Source organism: Opisthorchis viverrini (genome assembly GCF_000715545.1).
Source record: "Opisthorchis viverrini unplaced genomic scaffold opera_v5_241, whole genome shotgun sequence".
NCBI lineage: Eukaryota > Metazoa > Platyhelminthes > Trematoda > Opisthorchiida > Opisthorchiidae > Opisthorchis > Opisthorchis viverrini.
In genome coordinates, this window is record NW_008751893.1 from 532105 (window position 1) to 545409 (window position 13305).

Genomic DNA, 13305 nt, shown 5'->3' on the forward strand with positions numbered 1-13305 from the left:
AGAATTTAGCTGGGACAATCTATCGACTCGCCTTTGAGGATGATGAGGTTTAATGTTATGCCTTTTGCCTGCAAGGCGCTTCTTTGGAAGCAATGGGGAGAAGGATGATGGGGAATCAGGGTCTAGCAAGCGCTTAGAGGAAGATGGGATTGGTGGCACTGTTTGCTTCAAATCAGGTAATAGTAAGCCTCAGTGATATTATGCTAGCAAGCTTATGCTCAGTGTGGCCTAATCAAGCTAGGAAGAGTTTGAGGGGTGGTTAGGTGCGGTCAAAAACGAGATATCTAAAATAGGTAGCGAAATGCCCTACTAGGGTAACTAAAACGCTACGGTAGGGCTAGGGTCCCGAAAAAGTTTTTACAACACCTGACCTTGAGATTCAAATTTCCCGGTGGGCTTCCTTTAGCATTAAGCAAGCGAGCATCAGTCCGGCGGAGCTTGCTGCTTCCAGATACCCGCCCAGCAGCTCGGAGGAAACGAAAGCTGTTCCATCATCCTCATCATAACATGTAACCACCGCGTACTTAACCATATTAGCATATTAGAACCGCATCTCCTCCCATGATCTTCCCACTTCTACTCTTTTGCGCCTATCTATTTCATCCCTGGCCTCAATGGCGTCAAAAAGATTCGCCGCTGATTCGACATAGGTGGTATCTCATCAGCCCCTAACCCGCACTGCAATCGAAGATGGCGGCCTGGGGTCTTTTACCTCAGCCCCTAACATAATGACACTCAACCTCTTTTCACTAGAGCGCTTCCTCGGCCTCATACACCTGTTGCCCTCCCCCACGCTGGCTCCTCGAGTTTCCCCCCTTATCTGCAACGATCGATGACTTGCTCTGAACCTCAGCTGCTTTCACCTAACTGCCCACCCACTTTTGTCTCATATGGACTCCATTTTTCGCCGTCACTCATCCATCTGCAGGCATCACCCCTCCTTGCACCATATCTCTCCTCCGCACCCCCTGAAGGTGCGGAATACGGTAAGGCGATCGCTATCCATTCAGCTGCACCACAACCTCTTTATCACCACATTCTTTCAACTCCATACTGAGGATCGTACTCTTTTTTCTGCCGCACATTGAGACCTATTTTCCAATTTATTTACCCATCTACCATCAATAATGAATGCTCTACACTAACTGCAAACACACGCCGAATAAACCTTGCTCCACGTTAAATCCCCTAGTAACATCTAAAGCGAGTTTGGCAACTTCCAACCCAGCACTATTTGCTCGTCATTGAGCCCATCAATAATGCTGTTCATCGCTCACTCGATTCTGTCTAAACTCCGCAACCTCCGAGCCATTAGCGCCATTACACGGCCAAGTCTGGTTTGCATGACCAAAACATGGCTCTCAGTTGCGACTCCTCACACTGACTGCAGTTTCAATACCTGGCTATAATATTCGCCGCTTTGCCAGAAAAAACTCGGGCGGCTCTGTCTCCGTCATCTATTTAAAATTAGAAATTCATGCAGCCCCACACTAAAGATTCCACCCTCGAGGGAATTCCGGAGACCGTTTGCACTAAACAGATCAACCAAACTGTAATAGTAGGTTTCATCTATCTACCACTGACCCCCTCCAACTCTACTGCTGAAACGTCTTGTACTACCTCCACTTCATGCGGTCTTTTTCGTTTGTCTAAGTTTGCTCCAAAGACCTCAATCTACTAGATATTTCACAGTCTTCCACTATGGGCCTTATTCGTCACGATCCACTGCTTGCCCTGACTGAGTGCATAGCGTCGGTCTCAAATTGTACGCACCACCATCCACGGATCACATGCCCCAGACCTAATTTTCTCAAAAAAAGATCATCTGACTACAGATAAAATGGCCCATGCCTCCTGGCAATTGATTTCTGTGTAGTTTGAGGCAACGCAGTCAGCTGTGGCTATAATGCGTCACCGGGTTTTTCCCTGTTTTACCCCCTCTATCCCTACACCTTACAAGTTTCTTCATTCCTACTGGTTTCCACGGCCCATGACGACTTCTCTCTATCGACAAACGCATGGCATCTGCGACAGTGACCGATACTTATTGACTGTCATTTTTCTTGCCTCCCTTAAAACCGTTTTTACTCCGCTATCTTTTGTAATGACAAGTCATCGAGATCCTTGAATACCTATCAAAGAATATCGGAAATCTCACCATTTCCCATCAATAGATTTCATAATTAAGCCCTGAACTGACTGAAAGTCCTCTGACGACTTCTCTCTATCGACAAACGCATGGCATCTGCGACAGTGACCGATACTTATTGACTGTCATTTTTCTTGCCTCCCTTAAAACCGTTTTTACTCCGCTATCTTTTGTAATGACAAGTCATCGAGATCCTTGAATACCTATCAAAGAATATCGGAAATCTCACCATTTCCCATCAATAGATTTCATAATTAAGCCCTGAACTGACTGAAAGTCCTCACGGGTATCACCCGAACGCCGTGGAAAATACACAACTCCTAGAACACCTTTTCATTCTAAATTCCTCGTCCGACTGTCTCATGAGCGTTGTATCTCAAACAGTTGCTCAATTGCTAGTTTTCTTTCCACTGAAGTTTGTTCTATTATCGACCCTGTCAGTATGGCAGACCATACGAAAGCTTACTTTGCTAGATGGTACTTACCCCTTCCTTCAGTGCTCAAACCCATAATCTCTGTCACACTTTTCATAGCTTCTGACGGTCAGAGTAGCCACTCATCTCTTGACAACGCAAACATCTCTCAAACCAATGTTTCTGACCTTCATCAAGCCCCGTCACACCCCGTCACATAGCCTTCCATCTTGTGTTTTGAAACATGGCGGTCAAGTTCTCTGTCCTTAATTTATTTCACCACTTGAAGACTTCTGGAATTAGCCCCTTCCTATAAAAGAATCGAAAGTCCGCTGGAATCCCAAATTTGGATCTGGAAAAGCCACTCCCAACTACAAGGGGTCCGATATACCACCCATTCAGTGAGGACCCTAGAACGTCTGGACAATGGGACATTAACCAAGTTCCTCCTGGCTACAACCGCCATAGATGACCGGTAGTGCGCGATTCTGTCCCAGCGGTCTGTCAGTGGTTGGCAGCTTCACTTCTTTGAGACCATCACAGCAGAGTAGGACGCCGGGATCTCTACTGTAAGGTAATCCATACATCCAAAAAGCCTTTAACCAGGTCCTTGATGCAGCTCCGCCGCACCTCCGGGACCTTAGGTCCGTTGGCGATCTTCCACTAACCATAACCATTACATTTTGTTGTTTATATGCCTTAACCAGAACGGTCTCAATCTACCTAGATTTGGTCGCCGTATGTTCTTATTATTCGTGAGAACGCAAAAGTCCTCCCGCGCGCGAACTTTTCGGTTTGTTCATGGAAATGATGGATGAATATTTGTGTGGTGGACAAACAGGTGGCGCAATGGTAGGCAGCGAGTATGGCGTTTTGCTGCGATATCGTGTATTCGAAACGCTATGGAGAAGTACTAGATATCATACAGCATCCATGTATTTTAAGCCACAGACACACTAAGCGAACAGGTGGCACTCATTTCACTGTGTGGCTCACTTGGACAATGGCATACTGTGGTTATTTTGTTTATCATATCACTATCATACAGATTCCGACAAGGTCTGATACTGCTGCGACGTACGGACCCACAACTTATCTCCTACCTTACGGCTCGCTGGTAGTACTTCACCGGCAAATGGGCTGCGCGCGCATAATCCGGTAGTGTCTCGTCACGCCTGATCGCTCATACAGAGTTCTTGGATGCATACGTCATACCGCTGCGACCGACGGGAGATCCTGGAGGGTGATGGCGCTGTTCTGCTCGTTTTCTGCTTAATGCCGAACTTTGAGTTTTCCCTAGTTTTAAGGCGGTTGAGTCCCCGACCGTCAAATCTGCTCTGTTGCGGTGTTGGAACAAACAGGTTGGGGTCAACTTGTATTAACTAACTGACAGTTTTTGGTAGTAAGCACATGGCTGCCCACAGACGGTTGGCACCTGTGCTGGAGATTGCACATGCCATTCCTGGCGGGCAGTGTGGCTCCCCTGAATCCAATTTTTCTCTGTATTTAGAGGAGAGTTGGTTCCAAGCTGAGGGAAATATTTTTAAATGTAACCTCTAGTTACTTTTACATCCACCAGCGGCGTCTGTCAGGTTGCAGCCCGCCGTAAATACGTACATCCTTTACATTTATTCTCAAGCAACTGCCGTCAACTTTCAATGGCCTATGTAAACAAATAAACTAGGTGGCGGATTAAATTCAGTGACGGAAAATCAGGAGGACCACGTTAGTCATTAGGCGGTTGATTGTTCAGGGGCAATTTCTGCTTCATCGGGGCTTGACCTCTACGTCTAATGACCTGCAGTATGTGGTTGGGCCCACTGCGCCTTAATTCAGATGGTGGTCCGGGAAAACCTACTTGGACACACGTGCGCTCTGTGACTGGCCGAATAGCATTAAAGGGCCCTGGTCTGCAGCGGGTCGCTTAACATATCATGTTGGCTTTGCGTTGGTGAATCTTGCCCGCTGTGCGGGAATGCTCATCAGACTTGTATCGAAGGTAAATCCTCGGATGGTTGATTTTGTTCTCCAGCCTTGGCAAGTCCAGAGATCGCGGAGATATACTTGGTAACCGGCAACTTATGATAACTCATGATGTTGTATCGGGCCGAAGCCTATATTCCAAGCACAGTGTTTCCCGGAGGTCTATTTTTGTCCGTATTTTCGGCTGTAGAGAGGAGCTACTCGGCAGCCGTGAGTTAAACCTGCTGGAGGAAAGACACTAAGACTGATTCGTGTGCTCATGCAAGGTGCATCAGATCCGGGCTTTTCGTCTGACAATAAAACTCAATTCATTTCATGGAAGTCCCATATTTCTTGTGATCCTGTAGTCAGCAAGCACCCAACTACAAAAATCATGCGATAAGATTCTGCTGTTAAAGGGAGCGTTGTGTTAACAATCCCCAACGAGATTGTCACCACTGACGTTCTTTCTTTGTGGGGCAATTATTGCTCCCAATCCGTCTTTCTACTGCCTTATTATGATATTTTGATAACCCAAGTTATATCCTTCCCTCGTCTCAGGGCGCTAACAAATAGGTGAAAACCCTGGGTCAAGATGAACATGCGCTTCTCGGCAGGACATTTGCATTAATCGAAACGGCCAAAAAGATTGACTTTTGATGTCGTACAGTTTGGAACTTCAACTTTCTCCGATAGAGATGTTTGGGCATGTGCCGGCCAGCTGATTAATTATCGCAAACCTATAGCCGCACAAAAGGCATGTGCGCAAGTTAGGCCCGTTCGGCTGTTTGTTATGGTCGACGGCACGGTCGTCCTTGCATATTTCGCCGGTTACAATAGCAAATTAGACTTCCTGACGGTATGCTACCTACTGGATGGCAATAAACACTATTATTATTACTGCTACTGCATAGGTCAACGACATCTGCATGCTTTACGATCTTCCAAATTCGCACAATTTAAATGAAATTAATGAATGTATCTACTGCGATGATAACTTTGAATAGCCATCATCGGGGTGCCAGAATACATAGATCCACATTCATTCGTCAAGGAGATAATGGGCAAAAATATTACCAGGGGTAGCTTTTCCAAACCTTTCTGCCTAAAAGCAAAGTACAGGTTCAAGGTGGTTCACTGAATTATTTAATATGCAGAGCTGCTCGCACATTTCGTCCACTGTAGTCTATTCACGTTTTACCGCAATTCATGACATCTTAAAAAATTCACATTCACCAGAATAGTTGTGCCAGGACAAAAGGACGGCTGTTCAAAAGAGAGTGATGTGAATGTAAACAATGCACATCCTGCAAACGCCGCACCATACATCACATTACATTCGGCACTGCTTTCTCAGTCGGTGGTCATTGATGATCCTGAAAATTCGCTCACGTATTCGCTCACTAGTGCAGATAATTTGCGGAACAATTCGTGTGACATAGATTATTTTCACTGTGAAGTTCCAACCTCGAAAGCGTCATAGCTTTCGAGAATATAATTCATTCTGCCAATAGTGGGCGGCTCCATGTTTTGTTGCTGCCCGACGTGTTCAGGCTCTAACGGACCATGCCGCGCCTGGCAGGTTCCGCACAAGTTGCTAATTAATCTATTATTATTACATCTAACAGAAGCATGTCTTCTCCTTTTACCCCACCAGTTGAAAATGACACCGCCCGTATTCCCACGGTTACCCACCCCAGCCTTCCATCTTCCCAGTTCACTGGTGACCCTTTCCCTCCTTCGAAAAGTAGATTATTAACCCTTTTTGCAAACAATTTTCGAACATAGACGAGTGCAATTTCACAGTGATTGTTCAAATTTTTGTTTGCCCTCTGATAAAATACTGGAAAACCGTGTGGCCCTATATTCCGAAATTTTACGTTGGTGTACGTCCTGGGACAATAAAGAAAGCTGCTGGGTCCCGGAAGTTCCCCATCCCGATAAAATCTTGTATCCATCTTTCCGTCTGACAAATTACAGATGTCATCCAAGTTTTATAGGAGCCAATGGCTTCCTCTATGTGACTGGCAACCAGATTTCTACCATTGTCCGCAACATCGACCCTGAGTATCACACAAGCTCCCTCAACACGGATGCATCACTGGAGGGAGAATGAACTTTTTGCTGTCCGTAATTCTCCTATTCCCGAATGATTTCACAGATGAGCCGGTCTGTTCATCATCACTACCCGGGAACGCAATTTTCACTGCCACCTTCTAATAAGCCCTCCGGTCTTACCTTAAAACTCGTACCGCAACTGGTCGTACATCCTCCAGGTTTCCAGTTTTCTTACAATCGCACGTAAACTACCGAAAACAAGTCTTGGTAAGCTTTTTTTACATACGCCGCATAGTTACTGGGTGCCTCTAATTCACATTGGACCTACGCAAAATACCCGTCTTATGATTCTGGTTTACTCAGTCGACAACATTTAAACAAATTTCTGTACTTCGGTAATCATTACGCCGAGAACAAAATACCGAATTCGAATTTTACTCAAGATACACTAAGGCAACTATAATCGAACAAGTCTCATAAGATACGCCAGATCAGAACACTGCTGGCCAGCTTCAAGGTGCAGTCTTATGCAAAAAAGACCTCATGAAAGCGTTACCAAAAACGCTACTTATCGGTGTTGCCACCCAACGCTCATGGTCTCAAGGAAACACCCCGATGAAACCGCGCAAAGACATCCAAAAAACCAAACAGACAAATGTTTTCAGCAAAGCCTTGAAAAACAGAGAATCTGGTCATCCAGAAGGCGGTACTGAAAGAGTTACACGAAACAGTGGCCAAAATTTTCGCCCACGGGGAAAAAATCGTCCATCAAAGTTCAATTGCTCGCGCAAGCCGGGCTACCACGGGGTGAAAAAACCCTGCAACTGAAAAACAGTCCTCAAAACCAACAAGACAGGAAGTAGAAAATTATGCCTTAGGGGACCCTCCGGAACCTTGAGCTCAAACCCTGCGTACAATTATTGGGTCTGCCAACCTTTCTGGCCACACAACTCTCGGCTCCTCAGCAGCAGAGACAGTGTTGAAATGCTTTTCCACAAACTGCCACAACCTTTTCAACAAGCTTTGCGATAGTAAACAGTTAGTCCGCCTTTAGTAACAGTCCATAATCGCACTCACAGGGACTTGGTTCACCCCAGATGTCCCTGATGGGGAGATCCCCATAGACAGCTACTCTGTTTTTCGAGCCGACACAAAAAGAGGGAGGGCTGGTGGGGGTGTCTTCTACTTACATGCGGCCCTGCCCATCCACATTGTCCTCTATGATACCACCCTGCACCCTCTTACGATGCGCTACGGATTAAAATTCCACTGTGAGTGGCAGATTCTCTCCTTTTTTAATGCTCTGCTAGGACCCGAAAACTAGTTATATGAAAACGTAGAGCACCAACAATGTCTGCTTGTTGAGTAAAATTATTACAACAGGTATATATGCAAACAAGGGACTTATCGTTTTGCAGGTACAGTTTGATAAATCCTGCTGTAAGTCCGGATGCAGGTTTCGTATCGTCTTCGCTGTTGTAACGGCCACATGTTGTCCTGGAAATCAGTGACTGAAGCGCCGTAAAGTCCTGAGCGGCTCTGCTCCGAGCTGGGCGGCGTGCGAAACTCTGTTGAGTTGTGTTGTGTTGTTGTGCTGTTGTCCTATATGTAGGGACGTTTGCGTGTATGTTGGTGTCAGCACATGGCTTGTTGCCACTTTATCGGACGGTGGACAATTGATGTCAGATGAATCACCCTTATGTGTCATGACTTGTATGTGCAGGGAAAGGAAGATGATGGATGATGGAATCAAGGGCTTGACTGCAAGCTGTGTAGTCAAGCGAGTCACCATTCTATGGCGTGATTTGTGAGTGCAAGAAAAAAGACAGATCTCGTGATCTAGCGAGTGTCGGTGACCTGTACAGTCATATGTGTGGCGAAAGGGTAACTACACCTTCTCAGTGTGGTCTACTGTTGCCACTCTAGGCCTCCGGAAGATGACCAGCTCTTTTGTGAACCCTTGAGCAACTCTCATCCAGCTACCACTTCACTCATCTCCTGTTGGTAGGCGACTTGAACGCTCCAAACGCCCCCTGGATAAGGCTCTAGCGCATCGCATCAACTGAAAGTTTTGTAGCGGCGCTGATCAAAGTCGTTCAACAGAGCGCATTGACTCAACATGTCATTGCACCCACTACATACCGCGCAGGTCAAATACCAACCCTCCTAGATAAGGTCATGACCAGAGAAATACACATAGGTGATAGGGTAGTAATTCATGCTCCACTGGGAAATAGCGCCCACTGTGTGTTGACCTCTGATTTCGTCTGCTATCTAGCCAGAAATTCCGAACCCTCAACGTGATTTCAAAACTTCCGCCGTGCAGACTTTTTAGGAATGCGAGTCTTTCCGGAGCATGTTTAACTGAGACCAGCTTCAGCGGAAGGCGTACATAGGACCATTGTCCAGAAAGCTCATGGGCTGACGCGATGTTCTTCCCCAAAATCAGCACTCAGTTGGATGAGCCGCAAGCTACCTAAGAGGATTCGGGGTCTTCTGGAGAGGAGGTCTGAACTTCTTTTCAAGAAGTTGAATACGAGAGACACAAATGATTATCTTGCATTTCGCAAAATTCGGAAACATTGTAAACCTGAAATTTTCCAACGGAGCATACAAAAACAGGTCACTATTCTGGACCTCCCCCGGAAAACCAGAAATATGCCGTCCAAATACATGAGACATCGCCGCAGAAACAAGCCGTCCGCGATCTTCTTGAAAGACAGGAACGGAGAAACCACGAGTGACCCAGTAGTGATATCTGAATTCTACAGAGAACACTATGCAGATCTATATTATGCCCCAGCGTCCTCGTCACATTCAATCCTGTCAACCCGTAACTGCGAACAGCCTCTAACCGACTGTCTTCACGGTTGATATTATTCGCCAACTCTTTTACAAGATTAAACCATTCTGCGCATTGGCGCTCGACGAGGTCCATCCAAGCATCTCGAGGGAAGTTCCGTCTACACTGGCAGATCATTTGTAACTTATGTTTCGTCAGTCGCTTAACGAAGGCCTCCTTCCCTCCGCTTGGAGGGAAGCGATTGTCACGCCAATCCACAAAATTGGTAACCAGCTATCGCCTTGGAGCTACAGGCCCATAGGCCTCGCTAGCGTGACTTGCAAGGCTATGGAATGCAATCTGAAGCGAGCTATCCTAGATCCCCTTACTTCCAAAAACTTGATGCCCCCCGTTCAGCACGGATTTTTTCCCAAAACGTTCTTGCGTGATGAATGTGCTCGTGGTTGTTGACAGCTTAGCTCAAGCCAAGAAAGAAGGACTCATATCGGATGCCATATTTTTCGACTTCTCAAAAACATTAAATTGAGTCCCGCACATCCAACTGCTACACGAACTCGACTCTTACGGGATTCAAGGGAGAGCGCTACTTTCGATCAAGGTGTTCCTATCAGACAGATCATTCCGAATGAAGGTAGGTTCTATCTACTCTTCTCCAGCGCCGGTCTCCATTGGAGTTCCTCAAGGCTCCGTCTTGGGACCACTGCTGTTTCTGATATACGTCAATGACCTCCCAGATGTTCATGTTGGTCCATGTCCACATCTTGCGGAAAAGTTGAGATCCTAGAGTTCCGACTCCAGTGCCCTCCAAATGGATGTATACGCTGCCAAGTGGTCGTTGGACTGGCACCTTCCTCTCAATGGCGAGTCAGCGAATGCCTTTGTCGCACATTGTGAGAATGGACCAGAAAACCTCACGAAGATAGACGTCAAAAAAGTATTTGGCTACCTGGCTCTCTTCAAACATTTCTTTCTCACTGCACCATAAGAAAATGGCCCAAAAAGCATTCGCCGTGTTACTGATGATTATTGCACTCTCTTCCGTATAACTCGCATGGACTTCCAGATACTCTCTGGGGCCGACGTCGCACAGCTCCCTTTATATACCAACCAAGTTTTTTTACTCAGGGCGCACGTAAGACGTAACGGCCATTGAGTATATCCAGCGATCTGCTACAAAATATTTGCCGGCCTCGAATCCATGGGCTACGAAACATGCCTCGCGGTGCTTGACCTTTTTCCCCCGGCCTGCCGTCGCCTCCGGAGGGACCTAATTCTTACGTATGCCCCGTCTGAACAAGGCTCGGGCAACAGGGTTTTCAATGTTCACCCTGCAAACACACGCTGGGGAAATGGCGAGAAGATTTCCAGAGTGCACAATTTCATTGGGTGAAATTTCTTCTCATTTCGGGTAGTGGCTCCATGGAATGATCTTCCTACTGTAATATGCACGCTGTGGAAGCACCAGGGGACAGGGATTCTCCGAAGGCAGGTGTTCACGACAATTTCTGTGGATGGAAAACAGAAACTAAGCTTGTGAGCCGAAGCCCAGTAAGCAAGGTTGTACATCACCAATACTTACATATAAATCAATCAAACTGACAGACACCGTATACTACACTACGATAGTCGCCTGCGTTCCTTCCAGAACCCAATTCAAAGGACTATTGGACATTTATTTATGCGAGTCCTCGCGCTGGCTAGCATACTGCCCCGCGCCGAGAAGTTAAAGAGCAGTGCTACACCTTTTATTCCACTTATGCCTTACAGGTTAGCGACAGCCGCAGAACGACAAGAAAACCGACCCGGGAAATTTGGGCGAAAGCCTCGACCCTCTGCATCAATCCGTGGATCCGTGGCGCATTCTAGCTGACTGATTTCTTGGCTGTCGCACCCTGGTGGCAGTTTGCTTCCAGGACAGGGATTTGGAAGGTCTCCGGACATCGACCGTGCTTTCTAGGCCCATCTGAATCTAAATCTTAGCACTGACCTTTAGCTGTTTAAACGCATCTAAATGCGTGCCTAATTGGTGTCCCGGGTGTTGCGAATTTGATGAGAGATGGATGTGGCTCAGGCTGAAGTTCGCACAGTCAGGGTGGTTGATGTTGTGGCGGAGGAGTGCCAACGTTTGTTTCAAAATTTCCTAGACAGGTATAGTTGCTGCCTCTAGTTACCGACTTTCAAAGTTTTAAAGAAGGTGATTTATTGAAATATGTGGAGCGAGCAAAAGAATTGAAGCAGCTTGAGAAGACCACGCTGGTTGTTGACTTCACAGACATCATAATGGCTGATTCAAAGTTGTCCGGCTTGATTCAAGATGAATACTACAGGTGAGGTGATCTGTCAAATATCATTTCCAGGTTATATCCCGAGCTGTGCCTTGCCACGAAAAATTTCGTCAACAACCATGTTCCGGATACCCAGAATTCCGGAAGAGACTTCTACGTGGCGTTTGCTGATCTCCCTGGACTCCATAGGTAGGTAGGTTTCTGTGCCGGGCGAACTTTTATTTTACGTGGCGTTTGGTGATCTCCCTGGACTCCATAGAGTGCGTGAACTCACTGCTGCACAGATCAGGCGCCTGATCAAAATTCGGGCTCAGGTGGTTCGATCCCACCCCGTGCATCCGGAGCTTCTCCTCGGTACTTTTCGTTGCATGGAATGCAGAGTTGTCATGTGTGGCATCGAGCAACCATTTAAATACACGCAGCCCTCCGTGTGCTTCAATCCTCAGTGTGCCAATCGCGTGAAGTTCGAACTACTTACAAACGAATCGAAATTTGTTGATTTCCAAAAGGTCAGGGTTCAAGAAACGCAAGCTGAGCTACCGAGGGGTAGCATTCCTCGAAAGTAAGTGCGATAGATTATTTTACTTGGGTGAATTTATGGTCAGAAGTCATCCGTACAAACATACCGTTCTCTCAAATTGCCTCGCCTCATGAATTATCGTTTTTGGCGTTTGGGGTTGTAATCCCCTGTGGTTGATGCGGAATAAGGGGGCGCGAAATATGTTCCGCTTCCGAAGCTTTCAGCTCATTTTCCCAGGCACCTACCTTCATCATCATCATTGATACAAATTTAACTTCAAGCGATTATTCCTGATAATAGATTGTCATATACCTTTACATATCTCTACTCTTGGTAACCTGATGTCTTCGGTCAGTAGGTGGGCACTTCAGCACCGTGTTAGATTTTTCCAATTGGACGGTGATCATACAACACCTCGTGGATCGGCTATTAGCATAAGTGTCTAAGTGACTCAAAGTGCATACCCATCCGAATTGAAAATTTTCAATCCCGTCGCATGAGCTCAGAAGTATACAGTACAAATCTCCGTTTTTCATCCTTGGATAACAAAATGGCTACTCTAACGCTACCTCGTCCGCGATGACAAGTTGCTCACCCTAGACACTATTAATACAACCCCCATTTCCGCATAAGACTAACTGATCGGATGTAAACTGGTCGCGACACTGCGCCGCTGAGTTTGAGTGAATTACGATTTTACAAACGTTTTATAGGCTTCATGATTGCCGTTGTTGTTTGGGACTATCAGTCCCCTTGAAGGTTGTTTTCTGTTGTACGTGACGGCCGGCGGGCTTCCATGAAGACCGCTTTGCCCCTGTTCAAACCCGTTGCGACTTGCCGATTCATCAAAGTGCATCTAATGTGTACTTGGTATCTTCAAGGACTCGTCTACTAGGTTCATCATCATCGACAGCATGGCATCAGTTTTCAACACCAATGCTTCACTGCCGTACAACCATGACTTATTTGAAAGCCTTATTGTAAAGAAAACAATAAAGGTGGACGGGGAAGGGACTTTGTGCTAGCTTAACACAATCATTCCGAGGTACCTACACCTCCAGACATTCACTCAGGCAATCTGGATAGAAACTGACAACAAGAACGCCACTGACATC

At 46.4% G+C, this 13305-nt stretch overlaps 1 protein-coding gene across 1 annotated transcript in view; it reads left to right on the plus strand.

The window, feature by feature from the left end:
- Positions 1-11441: 11441 nt before the first annotated feature.
- The window catches only part of T265_08785 (hypothetical protein), a gene marked incomplete at both ends in the record, with an annotated part of 19417 nt that continues 17553 nt past the window's right edge, over positions 11442-13305 (plus strand). Inside the window, 4 exons of the mRNA XM_009174685.1 lie at positions 11442-11533; positions 11569-11712; positions 11743-11859; positions 11930-12232. Coding sequence (XP_009172949.1) covers positions 11442-11533; positions 11569-11712; positions 11743-11859; positions 11930-12232 — 656 coding nt within the window. The remainder of the gene's footprint in view (positions 11534-11568; positions 11713-11742; positions 11860-11929; positions 12233-13305) is intronic.